Source organism: Gobius niger (assembly GCF_951799975.1).
Source record: "Gobius niger genome assembly, chromosome: 6".
Taxonomy (NCBI): domain Eukaryota; kingdom Metazoa; phylum Chordata; class Actinopteri; order Gobiiformes; family Gobiidae; genus Gobius; species Gobius niger.
Genome location: NC_136857.1, coordinates 32,115,386 through 32,134,426, shown reverse-complemented (window position 1 = coordinate 32,134,426; position 19,041 = coordinate 32,115,386). Strand labels below are relative to the sequence as shown.

At 44.0% G+C, this 19,041-nt stretch overlaps 2 protein-coding genes and 1 long non-coding RNA gene across 3 annotated transcripts in view; all 3 read right to left on the bottom strand.

Moving 5' to 3' along the window:
• The window catches only part of LOC306964190, a 121,942-nt gene that overhangs the window by 36,001 nt on the left and 66,900 nt on the right, over positions 1 to 19,041 (bottom strand). Inside the window, exon 2 of the long non-coding RNA XR_013792961.1 lies at positions 3,999 to 4,121. This is a non-coding gene — a long non-coding RNA (uncharacterized lncRNA). The remainder of the gene's footprint in view (positions 1 to 3,998; positions 4,122 to 19,041) is intronic.
• On the bottom strand, positions 4,329 to 6,056 carry LOC306964318 (E3 ubiquitin/ISG15 ligase TRIM25-like; the record flags this gene model as incomplete). Its single annotated transcript, XM_079558309.1, has 1 exon — positions 4,329 to 6,056. The coding sequence occupies one exon, from the start codon at positions 6,054 to 6,056 to the stop codon at positions 4,329 to 4,331; it is 1,728 nt and encodes a 575-aa protein (XP_079414435.1).
• The window catches only part of cfap74 (cilia and flagella associated protein 74), a 71,069-nt gene continuing 58,926 nt past the window's right edge, over positions 6,899 to 19,041 (bottom strand). The window contains exons 21-37 of the mRNA XM_079558308.1: positions 18,501 to 18,588; positions 17,800 to 17,967; positions 17,454 to 17,587; positions 17,128 to 17,359; positions 15,500 to 15,586; positions 14,311 to 14,378; positions 14,146 to 14,232; positions 13,754 to 13,863; positions 13,628 to 13,683; positions 12,265 to 12,384; positions 11,189 to 11,344; positions 11,007 to 11,124; positions 10,676 to 10,830; positions 10,165 to 10,282; positions 9,646 to 9,764; positions 9,322 to 9,459; positions 6,899 to 7,034 (exon numbers count right to left, since the gene is read on the bottom strand). Coding sequence (XP_079414434.1) covers positions 6,933 to 7,034; positions 9,322 to 9,459; positions 9,646 to 9,764; positions 10,165 to 10,282; positions 10,676 to 10,830; positions 11,007 to 11,124; positions 11,189 to 11,344; positions 12,265 to 12,384; positions 13,628 to 13,683; positions 13,754 to 13,863; positions 14,146 to 14,232; positions 14,311 to 14,378; positions 15,500 to 15,586; positions 17,128 to 17,359; positions 17,454 to 17,587; positions 17,800 to 17,967; positions 18,501 to 18,588 — 2,056 coding nt within the window. The 3' untranslated portion in view covers positions 6,899 to 6,932. The remainder of the gene's footprint in view (positions 7,035 to 9,321; positions 9,460 to 9,645; positions 9,765 to 10,164; positions 10,283 to 10,675; positions 10,831 to 11,006; positions 11,125 to 11,188; positions 11,345 to 12,264; positions 12,385 to 13,627; positions 13,684 to 13,753; positions 13,864 to 14,145; positions 14,233 to 14,310; positions 14,379 to 15,499; positions 15,587 to 17,127; positions 17,360 to 17,453; positions 17,588 to 17,799; positions 17,968 to 18,500; positions 18,589 to 19,041) is intronic.

Here is a 19,041-nt window from a genome sequence, read left to right as displayed (position 1 = left end):
CGCAGCGTCTCGCGTTTGTTAGAAAGTTTGGGAATAAAACTATTTTAAAAGTTTGTGAACACATTTCTGCTTCTCCCACACATCAGACAAATCGCCCCAACACTACAGCTAAAATAACAGACTCTCCTTCTACAGTTTAGGATTAGAATAATAAACTTATGCATATTTAAAATGTAGGCCATATGTTGAACACACTGGCACTTTCTGTCAAACATGAAGACTCTGAAGCATTTCTGCAGATTTAAGTAGATCTTGGTGATGAGAAAAAAGGAGGCAGGAGGCTGCGGAGTGTCAGGGCAACACGTCTCCGATCTAAACACAACTCATATCCAATCATCTGTCAGTCCTCCGTCAGCGTACGTGTTTACAGCACTTCATTTCCCACAATCCCTTTGGCCTTTGTAGTTCAGCCAGCCGAGCGAGGCGGAGAAAAGCAACTTCGCTCGCCTCCTCACGCCGGGCTCAGACCTAGAGCGGCGGAAGAGAGGAGAGCGGCGAGCTTCCATTCATTCCCTATGCTGCCTGGCGACCGGAAAGAAGCCTCCGGAAATCCACAGGAGAGCGGCGAGATACGGGCGGCCGGAGCGGAGACTAGCGTTGTGGCAGGCATATCGGGGACAGGAAGAGAATTGGAGACAGGAAGAGAATCGGAGCTAGCGAACGCTGGAGAATCGGGGCTACGGTGTTTAGCGCATGCGCAAGCCTCGCTTGTTTACGGCAGCTCTTATCTCACAGATGGAGAAAGTGTTAATTAGGCAATGTGTAAATTATGTAGGCTATATTTATGTAAAATACATTGAAATAAATAATTGTAATGATGATGATAGAAATGATAATAACAATTATGAAAGATTTGACAAAGCAAAGCAGCTTTATGAGGACCTAACCTATTTAAATCTTATATTTGGCTGCCTTGTGTGTATATATATAGGCCTATACATATTATCATAGATTGTACATTTTTTAATAGTCAATTGTTGTGTTTTTGTTTAGTCAAATCTGATCGTTTATAATTGTTATTATAATTTATATCATCATCATCAACATCATTATTTTGTTCATTTGTATTTTCTATAAATATATACAATTTACAACTTGTTGTTCTGTTGCTTTGTCAAATCTTTCATAATTGTTATTATCATTTCTATCATCATCATTACAATTATTTATTTCAATGTTTTTTACATAAATATAGCCTACATAATTTACACATTGCCTAATTAACACTTTCTCCATCTGTAAGATCAATAAAGTATCTATCAAAGAGCTGCCGTAAACAAGCGAGGCTTGCGCATGCGCTAAACACCGTAGCCCCGATTCTCCAGCGTTCGCTAGCTCCGATTCTCTTCCTGTCTCCAATTCTCTTCCTGTCCCCGATATGCCTGCCACATGCACCGCTCGCCTGCAGCCGTCTGCAGCGCCTCGCTCATCTTAAACACACCTAATATTAGTTAGTTTGTGTTTATAACTTCCTGGAGAAGCCAAAACAGTCTCTGTGGAGGAAACTGTTGTTTTGCTTTATGCTCTTTAGCTAAAACAAGAGTTAGAAAGAAGAAATCAAAATGTTAACGGCTGCTGTGACTGAAAGATAAACTTCTGTATTTTATAACCAAAAGTGGCTGTAGTAAGATGTTACTATCCATTTTTGATGTTGACTTCCCAAAGCGTTGCTATGACAATAGGCACAGCGCTAATTTTGGTGGAAAACCAAGTCAGTATGGAACCAACCCGGTGTAACAGGCCAGAGTATACCCCCATCTGGACTACACCCGGGGCTAAAGGGGCCTTGGCCATTTCATACCCCGGGTATAAAATAGCCTAGGCCATAATATACCCCGGGTATATTATGGCCTAGGCCATTTCCTACCCCCCCAGGCCAGATTATACCCCCAGTTATAACAGTAGCTTAGGGTGATAGAGAGGGTTGTCCTTTTACCGGAAGGTTGGCAGTTCAAATCCATGCTCCTGCAGGTACAGGCTGTTGTTGTGTCCTTGGGCAAGACACTTTGCCTACCTGTGCATGAGTGAGTGAGTGAGTGAGTGAATGAATGAATGAGTGAGTGAAGGGAGTGAGTGAGTGAGTGAAGGTAGTGAGTACTCACTCATTCACTCACTCACTCACTCCCTTCACTCATTCACTCACTTCACTCACTCATTCATTCATTCATTCATTCACTCACTCACTCACTTCACTCATTCACTTCACTCACTCAGTCACTCACTTCACTCACTCACTTAACTCACTCAGTCACTCACTCATTCACTCACTTCACTCATTCACTTCACTCACTCACTCACTCACTTAACTCAATCACTTCACTCACTCAGTCACTCACTCATTCACTCACTTCACTCATTCACTCACTCACTTCACTCACTCAGTTCACTCACTTCACTCACTCAGTTCACTCACTCACTTCACTCACTCAGTTCACTCACTCACTCACTTCACTCACTCATTCACTCACTCACTCATTCACTCACTTCACTCACTCATTCATTCACTCACTCAGTCACTCACTCAGTCACTCACTCATTCACTCACTTCACTCATTCACTCACTCACTTCACTCACTCAGTTCACTCACTTCACTCACTCAGTTCACTCACTCACTTCACTCACTCAGTTCACTCACTCACTCACTTCACTCACTCATTCACTCACTCACTCATTCACTCACTTCACTCACTCATTCATTCACTCACTCAGTCACTCACTCAGTCACTCACTTCACTCACTCACTCACTCATTCACTCAGTTCACTCACTCAGTTCACTCACTTCACTCACTCACTTCACTCACTCAGTTCACTCACTCACTCACTTCACTCACTCACTCACTCACTCACTCACTCATTCAGTCACTCACTCACTCAGTCACTCACTTCACTCACTCATTCATTCACTCACTCAGTCACTCACTTCACTCACTCACTCACTTCACTCACTCACTCCACTCACTCACATCACTCACTCACTTCACTCACTCAGTCACTCACTCACTTCACTCACTTCACTCACTCAGTCACTCACTCACTCATTCACTCACTCATTCACTCACTTCACTCACTCACTCATTCACTCATTCATTCACTCACTCACTCACTCACTCACTCACTCACTCATTCACTCACTCATTCACTCACTCACTCACTCACTCACTCACTCATGCACAGGTAGGCAAAGTGTCTTGCCCAAGGACACAACAACAGCCTGTACCTGCAGGAGCATGGATTTGAACTGCCAACCTTCCGGTTAAAGGACAACCCACTCCATCACCCTAAACTACCGTTATAACTGGGGGTATAATCTGGCCTGGGGGGGTAGGAAATGGCCTAGGCCCCTTTAACCCCGGGTGTAGTCCAGATGGGGGTATACTCTGGCCTGTTACACCGGCACCAGAACCAGCTCTGAACCAGCTCTGAGCCAGCCCAGAACCAACACCTTGGTGGAAAAGCCCTATATGTGACATCACTGGTTTTAGTTTGGCTTTTATTTATTTGACGGTAACATTCTTTTTATTCGAGGCAAACGGCACATCAATAAAAATCCACTTTGATTCAAGAACAGAGTTTCCCTGATACAGATTAGAACCGGTACAAATGTAAAAGGGAAAGAGAAAAAAACTTTTAACCAAAGGAAACAGACACAAAACTTTAGCAAATCTAAGAATTAACAAATAATTTAACTGTTCAATGGAGTTTCAAACAATCATTAAATATTACAAGATCAAACCAACATGAATTTACAAAGTGAGCCCTGAGTCACATCAAATATTTGAAGTGATTGTACGAGATAAAAGTAGTGTCATCAACATTATGTTTTTACATTTAAGATGATTTTGAACGATTACTTTTCGTAACTATAAGAAAATCTGAAAATGATTTATTTATTGGTTTATTTGGTCAGGACAGTGCATGTTAATGAACATACGTGGGTCTCATGCATGTAAACAAGCCACAACGGATTGTAGACTCACAAACACACTCACATTCAACCTGGCCTATTGTACATGTTTTTAGCGGTAGGGGAAACCGGAGTACCCGGAGGAAACCTACGCAGACACGGGGAGAACATGCAAACTCCACACAAAAAGGCCCCGTCCCTGGTGGGAATCAAACCTGGGACCTTTTAGCTGTGAAGCACAAGCGCTAACCGCTGTGCTACCATGCCGCCCAGTACAGTATTTATATCAGATTTGTATTTTTTATAGATAATTTAAAGTACTAATTATTTCATGTTGTGTCAGTCTGAGCACATCAACACTAAAACATGAAACAAACATTTTTTCCCCAAATTATCGTTCCATCAAACACATTTTAGTTCAATCATTTTGAGAGAGGTATTTTTACTTCTAAATTAGCACATAATTCTGAAGTATCATTGATCTCACTATCATATATTTTCCCCGTTTCCTCCCCGTCTGAACCCCCGAGTGTAGGGAAATATACAGTCTCTCCAGCCTTGTACGTGTTGAAACAAACTCCAGCGAGCAGTGGCTGAGTGAAAGTGGTGTTGATTGTGTGGAGGAGGCTCATGGTTTCAGAGACGCTGTAAAACGATAAAACCCCTGCACTGTGGTCCAGGAAAACCCCAATTCTGGACCCGGCCTGACCCGAGATATTTGTCTTGACTCTATTAGACCGAAACCGGCAACGGTTTCTGTCACAGATCAAGGCCCAGGATTTATCATTGTGTCCAAATAAACTCAGTGAGCCTCCTCTCTGAATATCTCTGTAAGACACTGCTACACACACCCCCGCCCCGCTCCACTCCAGCTCCCAGTAACAGCGGCCCGTCAGACTCTCTCTGCTCAGGACCTGATAATATTCACTGAACCTGTCCACATGATGAGGATAACGTGTTTTTCCCATAACTGTAACTCTCCTGTTTCCCTCAGACAGAGACAGCCACCTGTTCACTGTGTTTGAGTCCAGAGTGATGTGAGTGTGATGTTGTAAGAAGTCCTCTCTGGTGGGTTCAGCTGTTGGACTCAGAGTCAGTGAGACCTTGGTCAGACCGTCCTCCAGAGTGAGCTGCAGTTTGTCTTTGAGCGCGGACACAGCTGTGGACACATCCTCAAAGTAGCGCTGGGACCCTGTCCTAACCCTGGCTGTGTGTGTCCTCTGTGTGGACAGTGGGGGACAGTGCAGTAGGAACTGGTTGTGGTCTGCTGTGAGGGACAGTGTGTCCAGCTCTGAGATGTTCCTCTTCAGCTCAGTCACGTCCTGCTGCAGTTGGTCCCGAAGCTCTTGGACTCGGCTCAGTTGGGTCTCCTGCTCGGAGCGGATCTGCTGCTCCACTTCAGAGCGTCTTTTCTCCAGGAGAAGGGCCATCTCTCTGAAGCTGTCCCCACTGCGCTGCACTGCTGTCTGGGCAGAGCGGCTGATGTCCTGGGCCTCCTGTCGGAGCCTCTCCAGGTCTGTCTCTTTGTCCTGGAGGCTCTGGAGCAGTAGGGTCCTTCGAGCCGGCAGCTGTTCCTGCCTCTGGGCCCTCTCTGTGGCTGAGGACACCGTGTCATGGCCCTTGTGTTGGTCCACACAGAGAGGACACAGGAGCTGCTGGTCTGTACGGCAGAACAGCTCCAACACTTTGTGGTGTTGAGAGCAGAGGTTTTCCTGGAGCTTGTTGGAGGGCGCCACCAGCTGGTGTTTCTGCAGCACTGCCACATCCCGATGAGGCTGGAGGTGGCTCTCACAGTAAGAGACCAGGCACTGCAGACAGGAGCGGAGAGCCTTCAGCTTCCTCCCAGTGCACACATCACAGGGCACATCCTGAGCTCCAGCATAGCAGCGGTCAGCAGGTGGCGCTGTGAGCCCAGTCTTCTTCAGCTGCTCCACTAAACCTGCTAACATGATGTTTTTGACCAGCCCAGGCCGAGGGCTGAAGCTCTCTCTACACTCAGGACAGCTGTAGTGGAGGTTCTCTGTGTCCCAGTGCTGCTCAATGCACTTCCTGCAGTAGCTGTGTCCACAGGGAATAGTTGCTGGATCCTCCAGTAGATCCAAACAGATGGGACAGAGAAAGGATTCTTCGTCGACTGCTTTCTGCGCCATTTCTCCCTCGATAACAGCGGCTGAGGCTTGTACTTTGACACAAATACAAACACTGTGCGTCTGAGGAGGAAGCAGGAAGCACAGACTGAGGCGTGTCTAACAGAGGGAACGGCACAAAACTTTTATATCAGAGCACTGGGCAGCTCTAGACATGTTTCTAAACATGTTTCAAAAAAGGTTTAGCTCAACTGAGACTGGCTGGAGATCACATTTATAAATAAACATTGTGCACAAATAACTAAATAAATAATGTAGTTATTCCATGGTTATAATAAACGCCTCGCTCAGTCATGTGTGCAGCCAAACCCACAGTGGAATGTTCAACCTGATCAGGCCTGTTGTATCAGCTGCTATGAATATGTGCGTTATGTAAACACATGTCAGGTTAATGACTAAAGCGAGAGAGAAAGCCGATCAATGAAGAGACATGACATTAGTTACATTCATAAGCCAGGACTTAGGTCTGTGCTTCCAAACTCACAGCTGATACAAACATGCTAACCCAGAGTGGACCCAAACCCACCTGAGGTACATTAAACTACATGATTTCACTTCAATTGAAGGTAACTCCCCAAAAGCTATTTTTTATTGTCCTTCAATTGCTTTAGGACTAACTTGGATTGGGCTTTGGCCCATTGTCCCAGTGAAACACCGTGTGACTGGTCTAAGTCCTGAGATGCTTGGTCAGTACTTATACATAATATAACGTTATATTCTGGAGTGTGTCTTCACCAGTTCATTTCATATTTATATCACAACAACAAGGAGCTGTGGACATTTGCATCATGAACAAACGTGTCGTGCTTTATTATTTGTTTACACTGTTACTGGGACAAACCGAGAAATCAGGAGCCGAGGCTCGGTTCGAGGCCCGGTTCAGGGGTCAGAGGTCAACAGGGCCATGAGGTTCACACTGTACACTGTGACTGTGTCGGCCTTCAGCGTCAGAGACACACAGCTCTGCAGCACCTCCAGAGGCTGAGGACACAAAACACACAGAGACGAGTGTTCATCAGCCTGTTCACACTTCAGGGCCCACAGTTAGGATTTAGGAAAGACAAAAAAAACACCTCCATAAACAACAGCACCATCAGGATTCAAAAGTAGCATTTGGTGGGAAAAACGAGACCAGTGCCCTTTGCATCATAATATCGAACATTTCGCTTGAGAGTTGTTTATGCTGCAGTGACAGTCAACTTCTTTTAGGGCGTTTAGAGTTGTAAAGCACGTATGTAAATTTGTGCCTGTACTAGGATGTGAGGAAGGCTTTGTAAGAGCTAAAAACAAGTTAGGAACACAGCTGACCGTGTAAGTTCCACTAGTGTTGTGAAATCACAAGGGATGCACTGATACCAGAGGTTCTGCAAGACCAAGACTCTTTGGCTGGCTGGAGTACTTGCCAATACCGAACTGACATTTTCATAGCACATTGGTTAGTAATTAGTTAAATACATTTACCTTAGATGTAACATCTGAATGTAACATATGCTATTTATTTTATTTATTTTTCATTCAATGTCATTTTTTATATTTACTGACTAACATTGTTGATATTTCTCATTGTTTTCCAAGGCTCAATGTTGCCTTTGGTTCTTGGGTCTAACTTTGTTGATTTGTACAGAGAATGATAGGAGTGAAGAGTAAACACTCTGACTGTCTGACTGTAGCGCGTCTATGTGTGGGAAACATTTAAGAAGAAGATCTACATGCGCTCCATACTCGGTGATAAGCTATGTTTGTAGCTTCAGTTTCCCCTGGGGGAGACTGATAGAAGCGCTGTTGCGACTGCACTGCACACGTCTGCGCCACCAAACATTCACTCACACACATCATTCATCCTGGCCTATTGTGCATGTTTTTAGTGGTAGGTGAAACCGGAGTACTTGGAGGAAACCTACGCAGACACGTGGAGAACATGCAAACTCCACACAGAAACCTGGACCTTCTAGCTGCGAAGAGAGAGCACAAACCGCTGCGCAAACCGTGCAGCCGCCATTGCTACAGCTAATACTCTTTTCGCATTAGCTGACTTGCTACTACAACTCGGTGTAGCCAGTAGCCTACAGCATTTGGGTTATTTTTGCTGCAGCATGCTATATCTCTTTATTTAGCACATTTCTGAGTACTAGTATTTTGCAGATGTAAGTATATTGTGGCTTAATGGTGCGTTCCATGCAATTGGTATCTTTCTCACTTGAAAATGATGACTTACGACCTCAGAGTGTTCCAGGTGATTGAGCTTGTAAGTAAACAGAGCGGCTAATGCTACAACAGTTAGCTAATAAGATGCTAACACTATAGGAGCGTTTCTCCAAACCAGATATAACTAAAAACATGCGACATAAGGTTATGTTGAAAGCCGTGACCAAAAGTAACGTTCACGTCACTGATTCAGTGTTTTTTGTTACAGTTTTATCATTAGCTGCTCCTCCACTGGGGGGCGCCGTTACTGTCTTCATCTTGTATTCAAACTCGCAGCTGTCTTGAGGTTTCCGAGTTTACAAGCTGTGATAACCACTTCAAACAGCGTTCCAAGGCACTTTTCCAAGTGGAAGGTAAGAAATTTACCAGTTACCAGTTGCCTGGAACGCACCATAAGAATTGTCGCAGCTGCTAGCTAGTTAGCGACATTTGCCTGTCATCTTGTGCACACTGCAGACCCGGCGCTGACGCACAGTGAAGACAACATTTAACCCCGGGTAAATCCAGCACAGACTCTGATTTAGGGAGTGTAGTCTAAAACAAAGTCAGCTCTCCCTGTGGAATATTGGATTTCCACTAAAGAATTCTCCAGTTTGTGCTCTTTGCTCTGCTCAGCGGAGAGGAGAGGAGTTTCCCATATCTGCGAAACATGTCAAGTGGTTTTGGTTTCTGGTATCGGGACCACAATGAGTACGAGTATGAGTACAAGAAGATGGCATTACATCCAACATTTACAAAAAAATGTAATAATCATGAAAAAGGATTTGTTTGTACAATAAAAACGTGTCTTGAGCAGTTTCTGTTTCCATGCCACTGGCTGAAAATGGTTTAGATTTACAGTAGTTTTTACCAGGATACATTCCCCCTGCAGCTCAGAGCCACAGACTCTCTTCATCAACAGGCACTATTTTATTAATAAATCGTGAAATATCAATACAAAGGTGCCCACAAGTACGTCAATGAGAGACAATTATCCCTTACATGTTCACTAAGGTGCTGGAAGACACTAAATGGTGAATACTTAGTCCATGTTGTATATAACAGGAGCAGCCTGGGCTGGTACCTTGTATCCGCTCGGGGGAGTCCATGTGACGCTGAGTGTGCGAGTGCTGCCTGGCTCCACTGCTCCTCTGCTGGGCTCCAAGCTGAAGCCCTGCTGCTGCTGCACTGGGCCGAGGTTCTCCCAGAAGAACTCAGCCGTCTGCACGGAACAGCACAGGACAACACAGGAACACATCAGACATGAGAGGAACATGGACAATGTATCAGCAGGGAAAAACCTTTTTGACCATTTGCAGTATTTGTGTACAAAACAACCAAACAGCGCTACAGGCATGCTGTAACAGGTGCTCCACATATATGTTTGATAGTGCAGTGTGGATGGTACCTTCTTACTGGGCAGTGTGGAGCGGACACAGCCCACCTGCAGCTCTCTGACCACAGGAGACCACTGCCCCCTGCTGCTGTGGCCTTTCAAGGTCAGCACCACTGGGACGGGCTCCTCTTCTGGAAACAAAGAAAGATACAGTATGTTAATGTCACTGTTCACACGAGACAGAGGAGCGAAATCATGAAACTCAAACTCTAGCCTATGAAACTCATTTTTCACTCAATTTTTTATTTTAGAGCTGAGGCCCGTCTCCTTTTCTTATTTACTCCACTGAAATACATCCCACTTCTTTGTTTAGCCGACTTTTATCTCCATTTGACAGAACTATAGCCAAGTTGAAGGCGTCGTAGCAGCAGTAGCCTTGTTGTGACATTTTTGACACTGTTGACCAATCGGGACACACTCACGACCTAACTACAGCCTGTGTGAAAATGGCAGACTCAGGAGAAATGCTCACTCTTCCTCCCCATTGACTTCCATTGTAATCACCCATTTATCACATACAGTGTTAGGTACCTGTTCCCCAGTCAGTCCCAGGGGCCCTGGTGGAGTCAGAGGGCAGGGAGTCCCCTCCACTCACATACATGCTGCGGGAGCACGCCGCCCCCCGCAGGTCCATCACACACACTGCACTCTGAAACAACAGGAGATGGTGACGCTGAAGCAACTGATGTACACACACAATACAGACTGTACTGTTTGATGGGGAAGTGGTATTAGGATTATAAAACAGAGACTCCTCTCACTACAGCAGGGGAAAACAAGTAAAGTTTGGTCTTTTAATGTCATTTATTGCCCAGATTAAATATTTCGAATGTCACAAATGCATCAATGTAAGAATTTAACAGTTTGAAAAATGTTACCATACAAATTAAGAAAACTGAGAGGAAAAGTGGATATTTTCATGTAACTGGGCACAATTTGTTTGTAAAGTTTACAGAAAGTTTTAGGCAAAACATCACCATCACTACCCTTCGGAGCCAAAATGGCTCTTCAGCGTCAGAGCACAAATGAAAACCCTACTGACCTGATTGGACAGCTCCACAGTGAGGCGCTCTCTGTAGAACTCGTACTCTTCTCTGGGTTGGAAACAGACCTGAACGTCCCGGCTCTCTCCTGGGGCCAGTCTGCCCTCTGCTGGTAACACACTGAACACACTGCACTTGCTGCTGGATGTGCTTCCTGCAAACAGGAAACAACGTCACAGTTCCCGAGGGTGAGTATTGAGGTAGTTTAAACATCAAACCTATGGTAAATGAATTGTGGTGATACTCTGCTTTGGAGAAAACCCAGAAGAAAGCTACAGTGAGTTTTTTACTGTCCCTGGAAAATACCCCCCTCTACAGTAGAAGAGTTACCTGACAGAGGCGGCCTCAGGTTCAGGTGCACAGACTGACCTCCTCTCTGGGGCGAGGGCGGGGCCAGACTGGAGAGCAGTGCCCTGAAGCCCACCTCCAGTGCCGAGTGGTTCTGGAGCTGAACAGCAGAGCACAAATGTTCTGTGTGATTATAGAACTCTCTTGTTTGACTGTGGAAGTACCTGTAGTATCTGTGTGGAAGTTTCCTTGACCAGCACGTGACTGAAGTCCAGCTCAGGACCTGAGGGGGAGCAGGTGACCTCTGGGACGACCCCCTCCCCACACAGGGTAAGCCACAGCGCCCCCAGGTGGCTGCGCAGCTCCAGTCGCTCGCGGTACTGCACACAGACAGAGGGTTTCTATGAGCAGACTGGGAACACAAGCCACCAGGGGGCGCAAACGATCAATGTTCACTATCATTTGAAGAGAAATGTTGGACTTTGTAGGTTATTGTGACATTTACAAAGTGGAAATATGCTTAATGGCACTTTGCGTTTTTGGGCACAGCAACTTTTCTATTTTACATTTTGTGTATGGAATTGAAACTTGATGAGTAAAGACGGCTCTACATAAACATCTCATGTGCTGCTGGGAGCGCCCTCTGCTGGCAGCAAGGGAACCTTCCCACAGTCAACATCAAATACAATCCCCATTTTAAGGCTCATCTATGCTCCCATCTTGTATGTAAACAGATCCATGTGTTCCAAGCGTAGTTACAGTCACTGCATTTATGTCTTCTTGCACTTCCAATGCCCAGACTGTGTTATAGAAAGTTACCACCAGAAGGCGCTGGAAGTGCACCTGAAAATGTTTCTTAATTGGAGAAGGAGTATTTACATCCTGTTTTCAGCTCAATACTGTTTAACTATGTATTTATTTCAAAAGAACAGGGCTAACTTTGCAAAAGAATAAACAAGGACAGGAATATGAAGCCTATAATTTCCTCGTCCGCCCCCACTACCTGTGGTGTGCCGCAAGGTACAATTTTAGGTCCCATTTTATTTTCTATTTTCTTTCCTTAGAAAGATGTAGCTGACTTTAAATCAGTTCTTATCTCACTTTTACCGACTGGTATTGATGAATTTCTTCTTTCTTTGTGAGCATTGTCTTTGTTGTGTGTTGCATTTTAATCTGTTGTATGTTTTGCTCCATTATATTGGAAATAGTGTTAATATGGCACTTTTCTTGAACATACTGAATGAGGAACTTGTCTGTAGTTTGTCAGAGCAGTGGTGCCTCACCCTGCTCTGTGACTGACCTGTGTGGCCTGCGTCGGGTTGAAGGCCAGCTGCAGGGGCTGGCTCTGACCAGGTCTCAGGGCCCTCAGGGCGTTCAGCACAGAGAACGGGCCCCTCACACACAGCACAGAGGAGCTCAGCTGGGACATGGTCAGGGAAGAAGACGAGTGTCCCACTGCTTTTGTGAAGATGCTTTATGTAAACAGACACAGTAAATCCCTTGCCTCTAGCTCAAACGTATCACCACATCCATAAACAAGGTTTCTACAGGTGGCTGCAAGTCAAAGTTAATGATTTTTAACGCCTAAATACTATATTTTTAATGCCTCAATGCAAAACATTTTGGCATAGTTCATTTTGGAAAGGATTGATAAACATTTAACATTTAACACAACGGGAAATAGTTTTCAACCAGAGTTTTTGTGTTTTTGACGAATGTTCGCAGCAAATATAGGAGAATGTATACTGTATATAGGAGTCCGGTCTGGTCGCTAAGGAAGAATTATATTTTCTAAGATATTTAGAAGTAAAGACAGTTTGAATTCCATTTAATTCTTTTTAATGACTTCTAAGGCCCTAAGTTTGGCATAATTCATTTAATGATCATAAATGCTTTTTAATGCCCCACGGAAACCCTGATGAATCTCCTCTTTGGGTTTTCTTTAGGCCAGGCTGAGGATACAGTCTGAGTCAAAGTCCAAACCATTTCCACCTGGCCTCTAACCGTTGGATATAGTTTGGACTTTGAGGTTAGTCTAACATCTCCAAGACGTCCCACATGAGTTGTCCCACTGATGTATTCATTCATGATTAATGGTACAAAATATATTATATCACCAAATGATCAGTATCATAATATTGATGAAGCAAAAGCCATATTGGAAGGCGCTATTATAGACTCAGGGTTAATACAGGCAGAAGAAAATCAGATTTAATGCTTTTTAATGTCATTTTTGATGCTCAAATACTGACGATTTTGCAAACATTTCCTTAAACAGGCAAGACAGTTGGACAAAACGGACAACTTTTTAGCAAAAAATGTGGTCATTTTCAGCCAAAACTGCAACTGAAAATGTTTTAGACCAACTTATACAGTCAATATTTTTGAGCAATGTCAATACATTTAGATTCAATGCCTGTTTGAATTCAATTTAATGCTTCTGAATGCCCCGCGGAAACCCTGGATTTACACATATTTTAGTAAACAGACTGACACAAAATGTGTTGGAACTTAAAAATGTGTAAAACCTTTACATTTTTTCAATGTATTGACAATTTTAAGTCTTGTACTGATCCTGATTTCATATCTCAAACAAAATGGATCCTAATCTGTCATATTAGTTTCTAAACATTATTCTATGCTACTTTTTAACACAAGGATACATTTAAAGATTCTTCTGATATGTTTTGGACGACACACTTCCGCACGGTCCTTTCCCCTAAAACAAGCAGAGAGCAGACATTGAATGAGTAAATAAAGATGTTTAGGTTATCATTCGTGACACTCACCCGCTGTCACATGATGGAAGTCTACAGTGTCCCCTGCACTGCCAGATATGACCACTAGAGGGGGCTGTATGACAGGGCACTGGAGTGTCAGGTACAGTGTGTTGATGGGGCTGAAGAAGACACAGTTTTCATAACAATACGGTTATTTTCATGTTAAGAACATAAAGGTTTTTCCCCTCACCGGTGTTGTGAAGAGATACCAATGTCAAGCTTATACTGCAACTACTCCACAAAGGAAATGACCATACTTGGATTACAGAGAGTTGTCAGGGGGATTCCATGTATCACGAGGACACCAAACATGTCAGTATTTGTGAATAGATGTGCGTGGAAAATGTGTAGTGATTGCAGATGAATAGCTTAAATTAAGTGAAATAGACAGAATATTTGACCTCCAGGTTGGGGGCTCCTCTGGTCCACTCTGGGGGACGGGGTCAGACACACAGCAGGCCACAGTGAGCTGTCCAGGGTGCTGACTCCTGACCACACACACGGAAACATAATAATGCGATGGACTGACATGGCATTAAACAAAAGGTAAATGTTTGTAAACTCACAGGTTGGCAGCGTGTTCCTTTGTACTGGTCGTCTCAGTCCGTCTGTCTCTGCTCTCTGCAGGGGCCTCCTTTCACCATGACACGCGTGTGGAAAACAGCACGTCACGCATGGACATACAGCACTCTTTTGCTACAAGGTGCACTATGTAAATTTAATCAACTATATATTACACTGGGTTAAAAATAAAACGTTTAAATGTTTTTAACTGATTTGGAACACTGAATCTGAAAATCCATTTTTTCTTTTTCTGTGCTCAGTGGATTTTCAAATCTCATAAAGACATTATAAAGACAAAACCCTTCAGTAACAATTGTCCAAGGGGTAAAATGGACCTGATTGAGCAAAACCAATGTGATGGGTTAGGGTTAGGAACTAACCTGGCCAAACGCCAGACTGCCGTGTGCGCTCGAATCATTTGGAAGTGCACAGCAGCCTGGGGACCATGGCCCAAATTTTCGCATTGATTTGGGAACCAATCAGAGAACGAGGAGGGACGGCAAGACGATGACGAGCTATTCAATATACGGAAGCTTGTAGTTTATTTACAGATCAAACATGACAGCAGCAGATGCGACGCTATTTTTCGATCAAGCTTTAGACCTTGTTTTAAATAGTTTAGCTCGAATGTTTACAGCGGGTACGTCATACGTCATCTGATACGATGATACGCTTGGCTCGTGCAGACACATGACAGACATTCGTAGCGCACAATAAACGGCTATGGACGATCATAAACCACAGCTCTCCTACGAGAAAATGAATTGGTGTCCCCTGACTAAATATCACTTGTGATTTTAGTCTGGTGTTAGCCAGGCTAGTTAGGAACGGCGAATGTGATGAAAGTGGTGTTTCACTCACACAGATCCTACACATAGTTTTAGAAACGAGAAGGTCTTGGCTTTCAAATGAGGTATCAGACTGGTATAGGCTGTAAGGTCTCCAGTCAATACACTCTGAGATTTGGATATACAGAATGGCTAACTCTAAACTGGCAGATGATATGTTAAAAGCAATTGACAGTTAATATGTGAATATAATAATATTTACAATAGTTTTATTAGTTTGAAAAGGAGCCAGTGTTAAGTAATGCGCAGCAAGATGCAGGCACACGACTGCAGCGCTACAGTTACTCTATTCCATATCTGTTCTGGTTAAATAATTGATGAAGAAATAAACATCCAGCCGTACCTCTGCTTCTGTATGTGTTTCGGAGCCCTCCACTTTCAGCTCCGGCTCCAGAAGGCTGGGTCTAAAAGTCAGCTGGACCACACACCGCTGCAAGAGAGGACCACATTAACTTAAGCTAATACTAATATAGCACAGGGAAGTCCCATAGCCAAAGCTTTCAGTGGGACCCAAGCCCCATCTCTAGAGGTTAAAGCCATAGTACGCAAGATTTCATCCAGGAAATAGAATGAAAACAAGGATTCATTGCATCACGGCTGTTTTTGATCATGAAAAATTACTTTGCCGGTGTCTATCTGAGCATTAAAAGCACATTTACTGTGTCTTGCTCTCGTGATATAGCAGCAAGTGCCCTGGAATGTTACACAGGGTGGCTTTAACATTTTGGATACAGCTTTGACCTATATATAATGCATAAATAGGACTGTGTTGTATTTTGAATTAGCCAAAGCACCATCTGACTCATGGTAAAGTAATAACAAAACAAGCTTTCATTTTTACCTAAGGGTATGCGAACAAATCCATGTTGCCACAACAGATAATTAAATGTGCTCGATGGTTTATTTGTTTATCTAAGCCGTTAACAATCTGTTAACATTACCGAAAGTCACTAGTTTTATGTTATAAGGCACATTAAGGTTTATGAGCCCATTGGGAGGGTCCCTCTCAACAGATCCATTGCTCCACTAGACCCTAATTCTCAATTTGTCATTTTGAGCAATAGAATGACAACCGTTCACAGCAGCAACACTTTTCTTTAATTGATAAAAAGCAGATTGATCCTACTGCTCCCTCTAGTGGCAACGCATTTCTTGTTCCCTGTATTTTAAGTCTAAGTCTTTTGTTTGTGTTTATATTTGAACAGGTTGATGTTTGGACATCGTTTCATCTCCATCTCTAATTTATTCCACAATTGCACACCATTAACTGTCGGGCTGAAACTTTTCAAAGTTGTGCAATGTTTCTGAATCCTAAAGTTGAATTCATCCCGTAATTCATAACCACCAGTACGTTCTTGGAACCTTCTTTGTATTTGGCTTGGTAACAGTTTGTACTTTGCTTTGTATAACATCTGTACTGTTTGAAACTCAACAATGTCACAAAACTTCATGATCGATTGTAGTATTACTATCGGTTTTAATGTGCTTTTGCAAGTACTACCCCAAACCACAGTACAATCACTTAGATAGGGCACTATAAGAGAACAGTACAAGGTATGTAGAGCTTTGATATTTAAAATATGCTTTGCTTTTGCTATTACAGCAATGCTTCTTGATATTTTAGCAGTGATATATTTAATGTGTGATTTCTAAGTAATTCTGTCATCTATTATAACTCAGCCGCTCTATAACAACACTCTCTATCTGAATTGCTTCCTGAGCATTGGAATTACAGAATACTCAGGTTTAAAGATTATTTATTTTCTAGATAAAATCTCTCAAGTGGACTTTGATCCACTGGAACTAATGTCCATTCTATTAGAGAACTCATGGAAACGAATAGGAGACTCCGATATTTTTCCTGACTTTTGCGCGTGTCCCCAGTCTAACGTCTAGGTTTGATGATACTACTGAGAAAGAACCATTTTGAATTTTGCTTGAAGAGGCAATATACAACAAACTCCGCCATACCTGTCCGGGCGCAAGACGACCTGTAGAGGGCGACACGCTGACGTCAGACTGTGGGGGGAGGTGGAAGCAGAAGAGGCGGGGCGGAGGCGGGGTCAGCGCTCGCTCTGTGTTGACCACGTGCACCAGGGCAGAGGAACAATGGCCGACCGCGGTGGCGCCGAACTGGACAGCAGAGTGAGAGAGCTCCAGCGGGGGGCGCACTCCGACACCTCGGCACGACAGGACCAGGTCTCTGAAGACAAGAGTTTACAAGAAGAACATCGAGAGGTTATTGACGTCAACTAGTTTTATCAACCAGAGGTTAAATAGTGACCAGCCAGCTGTACCGGTTGAGGCCCGTCTTGCAGCAGAGTGTGAAGTTGTGGACCTTGGCCTTCTTTGGTCTAAAGATCAGGTCTATGGGAAGAGTCTCTTGTGGGAGCAGAGTTCCGAAGCCGTCGTTGGGCTGCACTTCTATGAACTGTGCAGACAGAAGAGGATTGCAAACAGCCATCAAACATAAGTCTGTTTAAAATCCTCATCCCCTAGACTGGGGTATACCTAGTGAATTGAACTGATTTAAGCTTTAGTTGAGTCTTGTTATACGTGCATTTCCAATCACGTCACACACAGTAAATGCAGTTTGGCGCTGTGAGAACATGAGGCATGAACGGCCACCACGTTTGGAGATACCTCTGGGACGTTGCAGAATCCGAAGTCTTGCGGCAGCAGGGACAGGTTGGTCAGGCGCACACTGCTCCGCACGGCCTGGAGGAGCGAGCAGGAACCAAAGTCCAGGAGAGAGGAGTCCAGGCTGAGGTCCGAGGAGGTCAGCACCGCGCTCACAGTGAACGCCAACGACTGGACACACAACAAGACAATGTACTGTCCGTTACTTCCCATGGGATGTAAAGCAATAAAATAAATGAAAAAAACACAACTCCACACAGAAATGGGCTAGAGACTAATGGCCTTGTGTTTGAGACATGTGATGAGTAAATCAAATTACACTCTCATTAAAATACTAATAACAAATTCAAATGTACTAAAATCTGACAAAGAAAAAAGCCAGTGAACAAAAACACAAATTGTATCATCAGCCACATCACCTGGATAACACTTGTCTTTGGTTCTCTGGCTGCTGGCAATACCACCCTCTAGTGGCTAAGGACCAAAAAAGTTATTTTTCCTAAAGATAGTGTCCTCTAGTGACAATTCTGAGGGGGATATCATATTTTATTTTAACCACAATGCTTTTAGTTCTCTGCATTACCGTAGTTTATTTAGAGCTTTTGGTTAAGCCTTTCATTAAGTGTAAGGAGTGCGCCATCTTAACTTAATGCACCACACTGACCCATTATCGGTTTATTTCCTGTTTCCACTGTCGCACAGACCTGTCCCGCTGCGCGCACCTCCACCGGAGCCTCCAGCACCCCAGTGTCCTGGTCAAACATCCCACCGGCGTCTTCATGGAGAGAGGCCCTGAGGAAGAGACAACCAGAGATACGGCTGTTTAAACACTCTCACTGAGAAAAGACAACACCAAGCACATCCAAACTACCATAAAGGTAAAACAAGTTCAAATATTATATATACACAGTCCAGTAAGACCAGCAACCATCAGAGGCTTCTATGGGGCGACAGTGGTGCAGTTGATAGAGAAGGTTGTCTCATGATCAGAAGGTCGGGGGTTCGAATCCTAAAGGTTGGAGTTGGAACATTGGCGCGATGGCTTATGGGTTGGCACATAGCTCCTAATCACTGGTTAGTTAGCATCAGAGGTCCCTATGCTAAAGTGGCTATGATAGTTAGCATTGAGGCTTCTTTCCCTAACCACTTCCTAACTGACAGACCAGTTCGGACACTTCCTATAATGGTGGCTTTGCGTAAGACCTCTTTCCAATGTACCGCTTTCGGACGGAGCCGTTCAGGAGT